Source organism: Folsomia candida, unplaced genomic scaffold, assembly GCF_002217175.1.
Source record: "Folsomia candida strain VU population unplaced genomic scaffold, ASM221717v1 Fcan01_Sc040, whole genome shotgun sequence".
In the NCBI taxonomy this organism is placed as follows: Eukaryota; Metazoa; Arthropoda; class Collembola; order Entomobryomorpha; family Isotomidae; genus Folsomia; species Folsomia candida.
In genome coordinates, this window is record NW_019091232.1 from 176,551 (window position 1) to 195,178 (window position 18,628).

The 18,628-nt window shown below is 36.2% G+C and overlaps 1 protein-coding gene across 1 annotated transcript; it reads right to left on the bottom strand.

Annotated features, from left to right (window-relative positions):
* Positions 1 to 5,369: 5,369 nt before the first annotated feature.
* LOC110861306 (zinc finger protein 558) lies at positions 5,370 to 6,537 on the bottom strand. The gene is made up of 3 exons (XM_022110411.1): positions 6,416 to 6,537; positions 6,148 to 6,226; positions 5,370 to 5,783 (listed from the first exon to the last, which is right to left on the bottom strand). Exons 1-3 carry the CDS (start codon positions 6,535 to 6,537, stop codon positions 5,370 to 5,372), a joined length of 615 nt encoding a protein of 204 aa, XP_021966103.1.
* Positions 6,538 to 18,628: the final 12,091 nt, after the last annotated feature.

The window sequence follows — 18,628 nt, forward strand, 5'->3', positions numbered from 1 at the left end:
AGATTCTTTAAAATACAACTTAAACCAATTTAAATTTAATTTTCGGATTCAGCATGAAATTCTGAGTACTTTTATGTGTGACTTGAATTTCCAAGTATCATTGCATATTCATGGTTTTATTTCTGTTTTGCTTGTTAAACATGAACTTTTGACTTAATAATCAAAGTCAATTAAAGTTCTGAAAATTCTTTGTTGATTTCGAATAATTAATTGGTTTTACTCTAATATGTAATTTTAGGAATTTTGCTTCAGCCCGCCCCAAAACCTACAAAAACCCACAAAAACCCACAAAAACCCAAAAACCCACAAAAACCCCCAAAACCCCGGAAAAACCCCCGGGGTTGGGTTTTTCTAGAAAAACCCAGGGTTTTCCGAACCCTGCTTCAGGTACGGTTTTGCTCACAAATGTGTTCGTTCGTTCAAGATGATGGGACAAGTACATCAACTCATCAAGTTTGAATTTTACCATCCAAAAAACGGGAAATAGAGGTTATGTAAGTTTCGAAAAAAAGCTCCAGGATGAGTGACTACCACTAGCTAATTTTGTGGCTAAAAAAACCGACATAGTGAAGATTTCAGCTAGTGGGAGGTATCATCAAGACAGGTGGGAAGTTTCTACAAAATAAGTTGGAGCCTAAATCTAAGCCCATATCTATATCTAACAGAACACTTGTAATGGATAGCATGAAAATTAACGTGTACATACATAAGTGAGCGACGAATCTTAGTAATTAATGCTTGTCATTTACATACATACATACATTTATAAGGAACTAGAAAAATAAAAATCAGAAACGAAAAACTGCAAAATAGTACATTGAATCTTTAAGTGTTCATATTATTTTAATTTCTCATATAACATACCGCGTCATAATTTTGCAAAATATTTATTATTATTTATTCCTTCATCTGCTTCGAGATGAATTTCATCTTCAGGCAACCGACATTAAGCGTCGTTTTGTCCTTGGATTTTGAAAGAACACATTGCCCCTCGCACATGTGCACCTGGGAGGCTGGCTGGTCAGGTCCTGAACACTTCAATTTTGACCAGTGACCTGAGTGCCGCAAAAATGCAACTCCTTCCCCTCGTAGTCCTGCGGTCAGGAATAGAGAAACGTACAGATATTTACATGTGAATTTATTAGAAGATTTTATCCGTCTGTCTGTCTGTCTGTCCGTCAGCAGAATTGTTGGATAACATATAGAGATAATCGAAATCGGATCGTACATATAATCCCGGAAGGAGGATTTTATCTACTTTTGGGGGCAATCGTACCACCCCCATTGGCGCCAGGGGGTGTGCCCGGGGCAAAATGAGATTATTACAGACATTAAATCTACATATGGATGAAATGCGGGAGAATTTAGTTTTATAACGATATTGTGGGAGTGGTAGGGATGAAATGAGACTGAAGCTATTTACTTCTTTACATGTATTTACGACGGTTTGTTAAAGGGTTATAGAATTTAATAAACTGCACCTCAGCGGGAACTTTGGCTGCGGAAGGACAAGTGCAGGTCCCCTGTCCCTCAATTAAGATGGCTGTGAGGTGTATCGCAATTCCCAACGCGAGCATTTTTCTGCTGAAGAAAATGCGAAATTGTAAGTTTTACTTTATGACAAATAAATTATAAATTAAATCAAGTTTACCCAAAGCAAAGTGCAAATTAATTTTGATGATGGAATTTTGGGGAAGATTTTTGACTTGAGAGTGGCTGGCTACGTGAAGTCATGAAGTTAGACTAAATGTCTGGATATTTGTGACGGTGAAATTGAGCATAAGACGTAAGAAGAAGACATTCACATTACTACATATATTATTCCATTGTCCGAGAACAATGGGGAAGAATGTGAACGCTTATTAATTACAGTTTGTTGCATAACTCGAGCTATGCATGTCATTCATATATTTAGGAATGACAAATATACATATGAGTAAACCTATTTTTAGCATGTTGGTCGAAATATGTACATTTGTAGCCTCTTCGAAAACGAGCAATATTTCTAACATTTTCCCATAATGTGCTATTTTTGTACAAAATCGTAGGACAAAACGACGGGTAGTCTGGGTTGCAGAGCAGTGACATGAAATTCATCTCGCAGAAGGCGAAGGAAATAAAAAATAAATATTTTGCAAAATTATGATGCACAAATGTTCTAGTAGCATTTATTTTCAAGAAAATTTTTTGTCAACTTTACTTTTTTTAATTCCCAATTTGACCTTCATTATATTTATATATTTTTAGATAAGCGTTACAGAAAGACGGTTCGGTCTCAGGGACGACGCTGACGTTGAAATTCAAAGAAGGCATGGTTTAGCCCGTGTACTACAAGATGTATTTCAATGGACTATAAAACCTTTTGATAACCTAATTTTACTTTTACTTTTACTCTGCATTCATTTTGTTAATTGGGAGCAGAAAATATACAGTACAGATTTGCATGATACAACAAGAATTCCTTGGTTGGATCTTGCCACAACAAATTGTTTACGAATAATGAACCATCCTGAGATATGGGAAATGTAAAACACTTGCCTGGTACACACATCATATGTAATTGCACAGCTTACTGTACTTATATAAATTATATAATTATATAAGTTATACATATAAATCAATTTCATTATATATTTATATCTGATGAAGAATCTAATGCAGACATTATATACATATGTAATAAGTTCATGAAATAAAAACACCAAATTTCTTATAAAAACTTGCTATTCCTTTAGAAAAACTTACCTCCTGCTCGTTTTCATATAATTAGTAACTGAGGATCTGTTTAGATTAAGTTTGGCTTTTTTTGTTTTTGACATTTTCAATTTAGTACAGATATTCATGTACAATTTAAAGTTTGTCACGAAAGATATTATACATATGTAGGAAAACATATACATACATACTTTTAGTAATTAAGGATTGCGTTCGATAAAGCGTTTAAATTTGTATTTAATGGTTGATTTATTCCAGGAGAATCTTCTCCTAGTTTTTACACATTTCCTAGGCTGCACTAGATTTAATAAAATTCTCGTGATTCAAATTGTCTCATAATATTAATCTGATATTTCCATTCATTCAGTCAATGCACAACTCCAAAGGTCGGAAATTCTCCAAATGAGGAAAAATATAAACCGGTTTGCCATATTTATCAATCTTACGGACGACCCTAGTCGGTCCCCCGTTTACTTTAAATTTATGGTGACTTCCCGCATAGTAATTCAAAACTCTGGTATAAAGTCTAAAGGATGCCATCCAAAAAGTGTTGTACATATTGTAAAAATCGCTAGTAATGAAACCGTGGCTTGCTTCAACGATGTGTCTGACCTCATCAGGGGTCACAGTGAGGTAAGAAAGTTCATCCGGGTCAACCATCCCAATCCTCAGTCCGACTGCGGTTGTTTCATTCATAAGGAAGTAAAAGTCTCCAAAGGCTATTTTTAACCTGGGATCTTGAACAGAGGGAAAATGTGCGAAGGCCGTGAACCAAACCCGGCCAACTTTATAGGTCACGCACTCTTGGGGTAGTAGTGTTTTGGTAAAGTAGTACGTGAAGACGACCGATAAGCCTGTGGATACCGGAATTTCTGACTCGTTGCAAAATGTGGTTTGAGTTGCTCCCATGATGTTCAGAGGTGAAGCTGGAAATAAAATGAAAGACTTTTAGTATTTGGTATGGTTTGTAAGAATTGGAATTATGATAAATTGTAGCTTGTAATCTCTTACTTAAAATTTGTAATTTGTTTTCTTCTTCGCGTAATTTGATTACTAAAATAATTCTTTAATTAAGGGTTAATGAATAAACTGATTTTCAAATTATAGTCGATACTTTTATGCGAAGTAACTGTATTGCGACCTTACCAGACGAAGATGGTACGAGTACTAATCAAAAATAATAAATAAATCAATTTTTTCAGTAAATTCAAACACTTTATATTTTTTTTAACGCAGTCGAAATGATGAGTGAATAAGAAATGAACTCAGCATGAATAAAGCTCCAGATTAAATAAATACATTTGCAGAATACGCCCACTAAGAAGGGACAGTCTTAATAACTACTGCCTAAAACCAGAAATTCTCTTTCCTGGAAATTACTCCACGTCAGTCAATTTGACTCAAGAGTAGCCTCCAAAACAACTCTTATTATAATTTTATGGCAAACCGGCAAACTTACATATTTATGCACATACAAGTGTATACACATAGTTCATTGCTGTTTGAAGCGACCGTCAAATAACTTATTCCCAAGTTTAAACCCCACTCTTTTTCTTCATTAGTGGAAAGGGTGAACGAGGACCAATGATTGGAGGAGCGAAAAGAGTGGGGTTTGAATTTAGGAATAAGTTGTTTGACACGAATTATACAATGACACTCTAATGTTGCTGAAAATTATAAAAATTCAAAACCTAAAATAAGAAAGTGCACGTTACCACTGGGGGTATACATATGTATGTATTTAATACGTTACAACTTTTTTTTAATGCATTCCTACAACGGCTACAACGGAGAGTATGATCCGGTCTATAACTTACAATTTCGAGCTGTGTATACTATGTATCATGGAATGTGTAAATGTAATCAAACAAGAAATCTTGACGGAATGAACCAGACAATCAGTATTAAGATTAATGTTTATCATTGGATATATGTATTTACAAGCATACTTACAAATATGTATAAATTATACAGTATAATACCTATATGCATTACGAGTGCACTGAAATATTTTGTTATTGATATAAATCTATAACAGGATTACTTAGATTTATTCAATTTACCTTATTTTTACAAATGTCATACAAAATGTAATTATAAATATCACACATTCAGTCGGAAAGCTAGTCGAATTGCATGTATTTTTCATCCAAGAAAATCTTAGCATGTAAATAGGACGTCAATACATATAGTTGTGGAACTGAAAATTGTTTTGTATTTTTTAAATATGTTTTTCATTTACAGGGCAAGAGGGAAATTTTAGGCACGTACGCTGATATTAAATATGACCTGCGAATGTAGTTTGATGGGGTAAGAAATGCAACAGATTCGGAGTTTAATTTCAGATCAGGACCAGTAATTTTTTAGCCCGACCCAGCATATTAATTTATGTAGTTGCACTTTCAGTATTGTAAGAATTAATATGGTTGAACCGATTTATTTCACTGTTGGTATATATTATGCACATGCGGCTCAAACTGTTAATAAAAAAACATTACAATCTGCTAATGAAATCCATAAAATAAATACACATTTCAGATTTCCACATCTTTTACTTTTACAAAAACCTCTACAATTAAACATCAACATAGGATGAATAACTCATCAAAAAACCCGTAACGTAGAATTTTGCAAAAACCAATTTCTTCTCAAAGCTAACGACCCTCTTCTTCATCTCCTCCAAAATTGTCCCTCTTGGACCTCGGCAGTCTATTTTTTCTCACACCCACATCAATCCCATGCCTTCCCCTCAAATGCAGGGTTAACGCCGACTTCATAACGAATCCTTTTCCGCACTGGTCGCAGGTGAAGGGTCGTTCCTCGGTGTGTGCTTGGAGGACGTGTGCCCTCATGAAGAACGGAGTCTGGAAGGATTTCCCACACTGGGGGCATTTGTGTGGGGTGGGGACGACATAGCCGGGCGTGTGGATCCGCTTGACATGTCCTACCACGTATTCCTTGTTTTTGAACGCTTGTTCGCAAGGGGGGCAAGGGTAGGGTCGCAGATCAGAGTGAGTTTGTAGATGAGAGGTGAGAGCTCGCTTATCTAAAAATGCGGCGTCGCATTGCTGAAAAATCATAAACCATTTTTTTATAAGTGACTAAGTAACAAACATTTTTTTCCAATAACAATTCTACTCAACAATCATGTACTTGTCAAATGAAAAAAAAAACGCTTAGATTGTGACTTTTAAAAAATCTTTATAAACAATTTCCTGATGAAGAGAACGGCTAGTTCTTGAAAGCTTGAAACTTTAAATCAAGTTGTTATCCCCGCAAACCGCCAAGATGTCGGATCATCGGAAACCATAAGTTTGGAATTTTGCAAATTTTAGTAATTATTGCAAGAAAGAAATAATTTTTAGTAGGTTTTTAAAAGTTTGAAATGTCGAGTTTACAAGAAAAACAGTTTGATCCTCGCCGTTCGCTTACATCACATTTATGCGACTTTATCCCGGTGTGTGTCAACTTGTGCTTTTTCAGTCCAATTTGCGTCGTGAACATTCCCCCGCTGCAATTTTAACAGTTTTTAAATCTTAATTAAAAATATTATATGATTAAATAAAATTTAAGTTATCTAAAATTTTACAAAAATTGTAAATTTTTACCAGTCCTCACAAACCACAGGGTCCGCACCATGCACCTTGACACAGTGTGCCTTCAAGGTATCACCTTAAACTTTTCTCCGCAGGTTTCACACCCGTGATGGAGAGATTCGTCGTGCAGTCGGAGATGTGCCTTGAGGGAGGAAAGGATGCGGAAATCTTTTCCACAAACGTGACAAACATGGGATTCCGTAGGATCGGCGTGCCAGTGCGTCATGTGCAGGCCCTAAACTGGGGGTGGGCAAGCAGGGCGGCTGCCCAGGGCGCCGATGTGAAGGGGGGCGCCGCTAGGCGCCCCGTTTTACACTATATATTATCAAGTAATTCTGATTTAAGAAAAAAATAAATTTTCGATGGATGCCAAAATGAATCATCGGTACATTAATAAATGCGTCAATTAACTTTGAAAAATTAACTTTAGTTGGTCAAAGGAGTAGGGTACCAGAACTGTGCAGTGAAATAATTTGGTGCACTTTGCATGTGTCGTAGTAGTAAGTGAAATTAGGACAGGTGAAGGAGGATTCACCTCCACAATCCATTTGCGCTTGCCACACCTATTGTGCTATTCTTATTAACTGGTGACTTACAAAATGACCTGTAAAATTTGACCTATTCAACATAGTTAGCTAAAATCGATAACAGGTGTAGGTCATTATTTCACCATCTACGTTTTGGCCCTGAGGTCTTGCTTCACTCAAGTTTTAGCCACTAATCCGATTTTCCGTCGTAACCGTGAAATTATCTATTTTCCACTCTCTTCTGCTATAGCCTTGCTGATTTTTCCCCATTGACGTTTGAATGCCTCTGGGTTTTTGGTTGAGAAAAAACATTAGAGTATATTCATCTACAAAGAACCCAAAATCTGTACATTCATTGAAAATTGGGGGGATTTTGGGGTTATCCATCTGGAGCATAAAATCGACGACTTGGGCCTCAGAGAATGAGGTGCAAACTCTGGCTCAGAGAGATGTTACTTAATCAGGCCAAAATCAATTTTAATTTTTTCTACAAAGCTTTAGGACCCAGGGAACTGGTCGATTCTTCAGAATTGCGTTTTTTAAATTTTTGGATTTATTGGACCATATGAAAGATAGGATAATGAAATACTACCAAAACTGTCATTGGTTTGTTAGATAGGAGTTTTTAATCGAACTTGCTTTTGACCCATAGTTTATGATTATATTCAGCATCCTTAGTGTTGGGCGAGTCACAAAATTTCTTGCATAGAGTATTTTCAAGGTCTAGATTAACATAATTTGTCTCATGAACTATGAAAACTTTTGTGACATTTCGTGATCAATTTTTTTGCAACTTTCTTTAAGTCAACGCTCTGGATCTTTCACATAGTTGGGTCAAGTTTGTTTTACCCTGACTATAGTCCCCAACTTATGAGCTTTAACTATTGTCAATCAGCTTTGTGAAATTTTGAATTTCCGAGCAACGGCACGGATGGTACCGAAGGAATACGGGTATAGATTTTTTTAATGGGTTTCAATTTTTGAGGGATTATTACTATAGGAAGTCGTTCTGGAATTTTTTCAAATTCCACTTTTTCGGAATCCCTATACATTATATTAATGGTTGTATTGTTGTTATGGATCCTCATTCAGGTTGGAAGTTTTGCCACGTCTTGAGCGAGTCGAATCCGGTGACTGGTTTTTAGTTTTGCAAAACTCGATTTTGGAGTGCTTTACCTTCAGTGCGATTAATCTGCTTCCCGGCCGTTCTCAAAAATCTTTTTGATAGTTTCTTATTGAAAATTTAATGGGCTTTCAGAAAAAAACAACAATTAATTGCGTGGCCCAACTAATTCCACCATAATCTTAAGAATGCGAGGTCACCAGTTAATAAGAATAGCACCATACTTCAAAGCGCGCCACATAATAAACTAGCGGCACTTAAACCTTCGCTAAAAATACAGTTGTGCTTGGACTTTCATAGTTTCTGCACATAACTGATCGCAGATAGTTGCTTTATTATATCCGACACCAAAGTCGACTGAATTTTTTCGTAACTATTTCATGGACTTCCACAGCATTTAGGTCAAAAACGCAGTTCGGTTGATAAAGTCACCCAGGAAAGTCACAAAAATATTCGTAACCAGACTAGCCAATGTAAAAGCTGCTAGGACTATGAGTTATGTGTAATGAGAAATGGATAACAAAAATTTTCAAAAATAGTCTATCAAAGGAACAATAAGTAAGAAAATCCCAAAATCGGATAATCATATTCTACGTACCATATAAAAACTACTTGGATCTGTAAGTATCTGAATTTGAAGTTATCTGAACGGGGACAACTTATATATAAACCATTGGTAGGAAGGTTAAGTAATTAGCTGTTGGATAGGTACATATTAAGTATGTACCTATTATTTTTGCATAAAATTGCATAATTTTTATATTGGAATACTTGGCCTTACCCCTTTCGTTACCACTCTGGGTTTAATCAGCTTATGCAAAACCATAACTGGTTTGTTCCATTTCAAAACAACAATTTCATGGGGCTTCGATATTTCCGATATTTTTTAATTTTTTTGCATAAGTACCATACAAAATTTTAAACTAGACGTGTTTCATGAATTTAATTTAATTTAAAAAGTCGTGGGAATATTTAAATTTAAAAAAACTTTCAAAATTTTCAAAACCAATCACAAATCCTTAATTATCGTTAAAAGACATATTGTGTCCATTTAAGATTAATTTCTGGAGCTTTGTTCTAGTGATAAAAATTTTCAAAATTTGAAAATTGTCAAAAAATAACAATTTTTAATGCAATTTTCAACCTCTTGGTACGGCCAGACCCATAATAATGGCATATAGCCATCGTGCTCCTGAATGCCTTTGGGAAAAATCTTTCAAAATTTGAAAACCAGAACATGCCATTATTATGGGTATGGATTTTATGACAGTTTTTCGAATTTTGCATTTAATACATTAGAGACTCATAGAAGTGAATGTGAGAAAATCTGAACGGTTAAATGGTAGGAAATGTTCCCAAGATCAGTGGTGTAAGTTGTAGCCGAAAAGTATGTATAAAAAGATTTTTCAACACCAAAATCAACAACTGACGGTAAATTTTTGACTCCATTCAATTGGTATTCTTATGAGGTTATTTCTTAATAAGAAAAGCTCAAAAATAATTGGTTTTACCAAATTAATGCGAACATGAAAAATATTGGGAAATGACTGCCTACGGCGCTGACACCACCACAGAACGAAAGGGAAAAGTGAGACAGTCTCATTCAAGGCATGACTTCATGAAAATTTGTTGTTCTGACGTGGAATAAACCAACTACATAAAACTAAAAGTACAGACTTATTAACAAACGATAGAAATTATTTCCCCTTAATTTCAGCTGGTGCTATGCTTGCACCGTTCGAGATAACTGGGGACGGATTTGAATCCCAATTTCAAATCAACTATTTCTCACATTTTGTACTGACCAACTTATTGCTTCCAAGAATTAAGGAGACTTCCTCCCGAAGTGATAAAAGTACTGCTTGTCGAATCGTTAATGTCTCATCTGAAGCGTGTTACGGTGGGCACTTGGACATTAATGAATCGGAGAATTTGTAAGTATACAAGTTCTTTAGAAGGTCAAGGGTTATTAAGATGGCGATATGAAAATGCGTGACAATAAGCCACAGCTGTTATAATGGCACCAGGCAAGAGAAAAAATACTAATAATGAACAAAGCTCAACAATTTCAGTACAAAAGTCTAAAACAGTCAAAAAACGTAAAATTTCTCCAAATCAGAACACCGTAGTAGACAGCGATAGTGAGAATGAAATTATGGAATTAAATTCAGTGTCGTCAATCCCTGAAAATGCGCCATTAACAGTTGCAGTTCTATCTAAACTTTTGCTAGAAAATTCTATAAAGGTCACTGAAAAAATCGACCAACGTTTTGACAGCCTAGATAAGTCGTTAGTTGCACAAAGCAGTAAATTAAGTGAGCTTGAAGAGGAGCTTCAAACTGTTAAAGAATCGTTACATAAAGTGTCAAGTGAAAATCAGCAATTGTGGAAAGAACTATCGAAACTTAATTTAATATTTAGTGGTCTAAAGGACGATGAATTCGAACAGCCTGACGAACTGTATTCCAAAGTTTCTCATGTCATAAGAACTGACTTTTCCTTTGACACTGCTCACAGAGTTAGGCGAAGAAATGGAAATCTCCCAAGACCAATAAAAGTGCGATTTCTATCAGTGCTTCAAAGAAATAATGTACTTACCAATCGTTTTAATGTAAGACACCCAATTTACATTAATGAGGATCTCCCACTCAAAATGCGACTTGATCATAAAGCTATGCGAGAGAAGAGAATGAAACTAATAGAAGAAGGTCTAGACCGTCGCGACATAAAAATGGACTGGACAAAGAAAACTTTATGTGCAATGGGTATGTCCTACAACTTCAATGAAGGAATTCTAGTCGATCAAATACCTATCCCCAACGTGCAATCTCAACAATCCAGAGGCTTATCGAGTAACAAATCCGTCACTAACTTCTCGCAGAACCCTCAAAACCGGTCAGGCTTTTCATATCAAAATAAAACATCACAAAATTTATCAAACAATAATCATACTGAGTCGAAAGCTCAGGATGGTAGGCGTAACCAACGTCTTGAAAGCAACATGACCGCTCCGAACAATAAACCCAATCGCGATCCCTCTCGAACACATGCCTCTGGAGATACTTCTACCTCGATTCCTTCAACTTCCTCAAATCAGCACTCACCTCGTCACCAAATAGGTCAGCACAACCCCTTCACAGCCCTGCAAAATCTTAGTGAAGAGGACGATTTTTTAGGAATGAGCCAGTAAAAACCAAACCTGATCCTGCCCTCAAAATTGCACATATAAATATAAATTCAATTAAAAAGAAATTCCACGACCTATGCTCATTCTTGGCTGTACACAATATTGAAATTCTGTGCATCACCGAATCCCGACTGAAACCAGATCAAAACTTGAGGTCAATTCTTGGATATAATATTTACAGGGAGGACGCTACCAACACAAGTCAAAGAGGAATTGCAATACTAACCAAGTCAGTATTAAAAGTAAAGAAAGTAAATACAAATTCTGTGTCCTGTTCTCCTAATGTGGAAATCCTATGCATTTCTGTTCAATGTAATTTTAATAAATCCTTCACAATCGGATGTATGTATAGACACCCAAAATATACAGCTGACATTTTATCAACAGACTACGAATTTTTTAGTGAAGTTTTTACATTTCTTGGTCAATCAAACAAAACAGTTTGTATTCTGGGCGATTTTAATCTGCGTGATGACAAATCCACATCCCCATTTTATGATATATTATCTGCTAACTCTTTTAAACAAATAATTGACAAGCCAACCAACAATATAAAGAACAATTTGCCAAGATTAAAGAAAAGCTTGCCACATTTGGGCGACATGCAGAAGAAATTAACTTTGATAGGTTTCTTGAAGATCTGGATCTTACTGAAGAAAATTATATTTTCTCAATTCGTTCCAACCTCAAAATTCCCAAAGTTTTTCTTCGACGTGGAACCCATGAAATTTACATAAATGCATATAATAAGAAGCTTCTTTTATGCTGGCGAGCAAACATTGACATTCAATTTGTTTTGGATCCCTATTCTTGTGCCAGTTATGTTGTGAATTACATAAGCAAGTCAGATCGAGGCGTATCGAAACTTTTACGACAGGTTAGCAAGGAAATTAGGGACGGTAATTTTAGTTTGAAAGAACGCTTAAGCTCATTTGCTTTTGCGAAATCCTCAGAGGTATCGGCTCAAGAGGCCGCTTGCTGTTTATTAAAAATTCCTATGACACAAAGTTCGCGTGACGTAACATTTATCAATACGAATAGACCTGACGACAGGGTAATTTTCGTTAAGCCTGCCGACGAACTTGAGAAAATGGATCCAGATTCATGCGACATAGCTCTCAAAGGAATTTTAGAACGTTATGTAGTGAGGCCAAGGGCATTGGATAATCTTTGTTTAGCTGATTACGTTGCAAACTATAACTTTACTAAAGTATCCTCTTCTCTGCGGAAGCAAATTAATCAACCGATCACCTCATTAAGTCTGATTGACAATAGTGGGTACATAACTGAGAGAACAACTTCTCGAATTATCCGATATCGCAGATTCGGTCTCCATCAAGATCCTGAGAATTTTTATAGAGAACAAATTATGCTGTATGTACCATGGCGGGATGAAAACACAGATCTTCTTGATATTGATCATGTTTCAGTTTATCAAAACTTCTTAGATCAAATTACACAAAAACGACAAATATATGATCCATGTTTTCTTGAAACTGAGCTAGAGGTAGGACTCAGTTTATGAGGCAAAAAGATGACGCCAAGTTTGCAACTGCACTAAATAGACTGTCCATGGGAATGCTTGAAGAAGCAGATATCCAAATGTTCAAGAGTAGAGAAATTGGAAAAAACTTAATTGTTCCAGATGATGCAACATGGTTGTTTTACAGCAACGCAGATTGCGATAAATTTAATCGAGAAGCGATAAATCGAGCAAAGGGGCCATTGTACAATTCATATGCCATAGATAGAGTGCAGGGTGGAAAGATTCTAGCCTCCCAACAAGCAATGTTGGAGTCCGCCGAATATTTAAGTTTGCAGCAAACCGGAGGAATGCCATACCACGTAGCTTTGAAAGTCGGCCTTCGATATATGGTTACAACAAATATTGACGTATCTGATGGATTGTTTAATGGTGCTACAGGAAAATTAATGAGGGTAATTGAAAAGCCATTAACTAACGGGCAGAAAGCTGTTAAGATTGTATTTATGCAATTCTCGGAGAAATTGGTAGAACAACTGGCAAGGGCAAATAACTTAGGATTACTCAAACAATTAGAAATTCCGCTGCATTGGACCCCGATCTTCTCGGAAACCAAGGCATTAAATAGTTTTGGGCACTATCAAGGAATGCAAATTGTTCGCCGTCAAATTCCCCTGGTTGCTGCTAATGCTATTTCCATCCATAAATCACAGAGTCTGTCTATCCCAAACACAGTTGCCAATATTCCAACTCGAGGATTGAGAAGGGATGCGATATATGTAGCTATGAGTCGGGCACCTTCGTTATCAGGATTATTTATTGGCGGTACTTTCAATGCTCCACGTGCAATCGATACTTTAAGGCATCCTGTAGCATTAGAGCTTTCCAGGTTGCGAAAATTATCATTCCCATATTCACTCAGATATTTACCAGACCTAGATGATCCCAATAAACTCGTATTCCACAACATTCAGTCTTTCCGAGCACACTATGACGATATTGTTGCTGATAGAAACTACATGGAAGCTGATATGCAATGCTTTTGTGAAACTCGGACATTGATTTCAGATATGGTAGAACTGCCTGGATTTACACTTTTGCATCGAATAGATTCACCGTCTATGCAGTCATCTATTGGAACACTGGTGTTTAGAAGTGACTCATTCTCTGCGAGCATATCAGATTTTCAATACTCACATCGAAATTTAAGTGTCACTAAACATTTGCAAATAGTTCGATGGATTCAAAACGGTGTAAGAATTTGCATGTTATACCGTAGTCCTCAATATAGGACGATGAGTTTTCTACAGGACATCAGAAATCTTTTAACTAGCACAAAAGGCTCTCCAATGATTGTTTTCGGCGACTTCAACCTGAATTTTCTAACCCAAGATGGATGTCAAATGAGGCAGATTTTTTCTTCAATGGGTTTCAGATTAATAACTCCTTTAGAAAGTAGTACGGATGGGAATACATCGATAGATGCATGTCTTTCTAATGTGAATGGCGTTTCAGCTTGGTTCTACGAAAGCTATTTTAGCTATCATAAACCAATTTGTGTGACTTGGCCAAATGTTGTAGATATATTGCCTTCACATGTGGAATTAGAAGATTACCACACCGAATTAATGGAGGTAGATGTAAGCGAAAATGACATAGGCGACGAACCCGAGGAGTCGGAAATGGACATAGAGAACGAAGCTTTATCTGTAGACATTGTAATTTCCGAACCAACCCCTTCAATTCATCTCGGAATTCCAAATTTAGCACAATTCTTCACGTAATCTATGAATCTCCTTCCATTCAAGCATTTCTGAAATGTAATGAAGATCGTCTATCTCGTTGTCTAATAGGATTCTTTCATGCATTAGTCACCCCAGTTTCACTTAGCCACCTTAGAAGCACCAGGCTGGAGTTAGTTGAATGCATGCCATCATACTCAATTGGAATGCAAGATGACCCCCATCTATTTCTCCTTGACCTCCTGCAGAACTTACGCAACTCTGGTTTATCTCTAGAGGAATATATTTCCACTATAGAAACCGAGGTTACGTGCACTTGTAAAAGTAAAGGAACGAGAAATGAATCGTGTACTTCCCTATCCATCGGAAGGTCAACGCAAAATTTACAAGAGTGCGTTAATAATCATTTCACCGGGCAGCAGGAATATCTCTGTGAGAACTGTAAGTTCTCAGGATTGGTTAATTTCAAATCTAACCTGATATTGGCGCCAAGAACGTTAGTGGTTAATCTGAAAATTTTTACAAATCAAGGTACAAAAATTACGGAGAAGTCGTATGCATCAGATGTTCTTACGTTACCTGGCTCGGATAATGTATACGCTTTGACACTTATAGTTAGTCATTTGGGCAATTCCTTAAACTCAGGACATTATGTTGTTAATTATAGACGTGAAAATGATTGGATAATCTATGATGATAACAATGTTTATGTTTCGACGGACTGCGTTGGCGATAGCTATATTTTCTTATACAAATCTACATAATTCCACCTTCAAAACTATCTAACCTCTCGTAAAGTCACCATTGTGATAACACGTAGTTAATATGTATCTCTTATAAACCTTGATTCATACAGTGCATACAATCATCAAGCTGTCCTGATAATGTTGAAATACACATTACCAGGGCACATGGCTCATACAATGATACTAACCAAAACTAGCTTCACGAAAGGTCACAAAAATGGTAAACAAAACTTGATTCATACATGGCATTCTACCATCATCACGCTGCCCTGATAATGTTGGAATACACATTACCAGAACTAGCTCATAAAAATATGCATCATTATCATAATCACTGAAAACGACAATAAAATTATTTGCATTACCTCTCCCTGTATGCCACTACCAGCCCTTATATAATTTTAGGGTCATATATGTATTTAATCTAAGTTTATTCAATTTTCAGATCTTCATCTTTTTGGTTCAATCGGAATATCCAAGTTATTTGATTGGTTCACTAATTGATTTTTTCAGATTCAAACGATACATCAAGGTTCAAAGTTACCCAAGTTCGTTTAAAAAAGGTAGGTGTATTTTATTGCATTTTTGCAATGAAGTCATCGAGATTAGGGTGTCCCAAGTCATTAATAGTGTCTCATTTGAGTGCACTCCTGGTCGGAGTTAAGTACAAGGAAATTATTTCCCAAATGAGATACTGACTGGGACAGGTAGTGGCATCTAATGGCGAGTGGTAAGGGGGTTCATAAATAGAAATAAAATTATCATTTCAAATGGTCTGGTAATGTTGACATTACCAGGGCCCAGATGCGATGTAAGATGTCATGGGTTCATAAATAGAAATCGCACTGGGTCGTAACCTGGCTGGTTACCTGATGAACGGGAGTAGCGACCTGTCTTGGGCTTATAGAGAGCCGAAACCCAGTTGGTGTTGTGTAAAACCATGCAAGTAATTTGAAGTGAAAAGTACGTTTGACGATCACCAATGGTACAGAAAAATCGGATAAAATAGAACCATGCTATTCATATATAATTGCACTAATGGTACAGAAGAAATGGGGCAAACTGTAGTAACGTTAGAAGTAGCTCACCCTGTAATAATGATTTGGTTGTAACTTGCCCCAAAGGTGCACAAAAATGCAACAAAATAGACACATTAGTTTTTGGCAATTATGCACCAATGGTGCAGAAAAATCCAACAAAGTAGAGCAATAATGTTTATGCAACATTGCACCAATGGTGCAGAAATATTAAACAACAGATCAATAATTATTATGCATCGAGGAAAGTCCAAAAATTGTGCATAACTGGTGCAGAATTACCTACCAACGATCACCGATAATTTTGAAAAATTTATGTCAGAATTGTCAAATAAAATCCGCCGAGTAGTATGCACTATTCGTGCGTTATGCATCAAAGCCCCCAATTCTTTCGCATCATTTGGTGTTTCCGATAGTCAGATACCAACGGTGCTATTAATTTATGAAAAAATGGACCTGATCCATTCTTGTGAGTATCAATTGATGCTCATCCAATTGTTTCGCATCAGCTTGGATAACCAACTGTTCAATACGAACGGTGCTACTTATTCCAAAATTGTAGTGCTTTCTCAATCCATTTGCACAATTAATTCGCACCATTTGCGCCACGGATTGTTCGATACCAATGGTGCGCCTAATTTATTCTATAATGGTCAAGGGGATTATTAATTAGCATCAATTGATGCAAAAAACTCGTGAGCACACAGACAGACGGACGGACGGACAAGAGGAATTCAATAGCTCTCGTGCTACGCAGGGCGAGCTAATAAATGCAAATTTCAAAATTATCTATTATTTTCACTTTCATTCATGTGGCTGATAATGATGGAGAATGAATTGAATGCAAATGAATTTCCTACGATTTGAATGAAAAGAGTGAAAGATTCCGTCATTTCAGATGAATGACTGTGAATGAAATGATTTCTCACTCGTTTTATTTTTCGCCCTATGCTTAACACATGTGACGAAGTAAGAAATGAAGTCGGATGAAGTTAAATGAAATGAATTTGAACAAAAATGAGTGATTGTGAATGAAAGCCTTCAGCCAGAAATCTGGATGACTGACTTTTGAATGAAAACTAAGCTTGACTTCGCAGAACGTAAATATATTTTTTCTTTAGAATTTATGAAAAACAAGTTCCTGTTCAATATTTGGTATCAATTTAATTCGCAAAATTCAACCTTGTAAAAATTAAGTGGGGAACAATAATGCCTCAAAAATTAAGGATTTTAACAAATTTATTTTCAGCGAATTTGTACGTCGAAATAGAATAAGTCGGGAATTGTTAATTAATTAATACGATTAGATATGAAAATGACTGATGAATTTTACTTCTCGACTTTGTAACATGCTTTAAAAATTTGCGGAAAATTATTTTTTCCTAATTTATCAAAAAATACGTAAATTACGTAAAAATACGTACATTGGAGAAAAAATTATTGCAAAAACCAAATTTTTGCAAACACCAAAATTGCAAGAATGATTCATCACTATATAAAAACTTTTCCAGGGAAAATTGTTTTTAAAAATTTGGGAAACAAAATAATGTTATAAATCAATAGAATAAGTCGGGAATTGTTATTTGTACGTCGAAATAGAATAAGTCGGGAATTGTTAATTAATTAATACGATTAGATATGAAAATGACTGATGAATTTTACTTCTCGACTTTGTAACATGCTTTAAAAATTTGCGGAAAATTATTTTTTCCTAAGGAGGAGGCACCCTTCTTATGGGAAAACTGCCTGCCGTCGAATTTTCTGAATTTTTGATATGTTGTAGACTTCGATGTGCTGAACAAAAGTCTCCATACCTCCGACCCCAGATTTTCACTGGTTTGACCTCCAACCGAGGTCAAAGGTCAATAGAACTTGGCCATAAATAAAAACATGCAAGATTTTGAAAATTTCTTGTGACTTATGTTGTTGATGGATTTTCAAAATTCCAAATGTTTTTGAAGCCTTGGACCGTTGGGCGAAATATATATTCCCAGATTTTTTAAATTCGACCACACCCCCCGGATATTGAGGTCATAAGGTCAACAAGCGAGATACATTTTTCCAACTAGTTATTTCAGTTTAAAATGGATGTATAATGGCTCGGTTACCAATTTTTGGCGAAATCACGGCGAATTGTAGGGTCATCAAAGGAGAGCTCAGTAGGTCACACCCCTCTAATATGGGCCGTGGTGGGTGTGGTCGAAAGTGGAAACAAATGAGTAAAATCCGTTTCCACCATGGTTTCACAAATTAACCATCCCTATTTAACGTAATTTTGACCGTGTTATCCACCTCAACACAATGACCTTATGTTGTATGACCATGGGGGCAGGGGGTGTGGCTATCAGCGCTTTTGTATCAACTTGATCAATACCTGGCATGCGACATATCATTTTTCTCAGCGTGCCGAGGTGATTACGATGCAATACTTCAAATTTGGAAACCACACCCCCAGTGGGTGTGGTTCCCGGC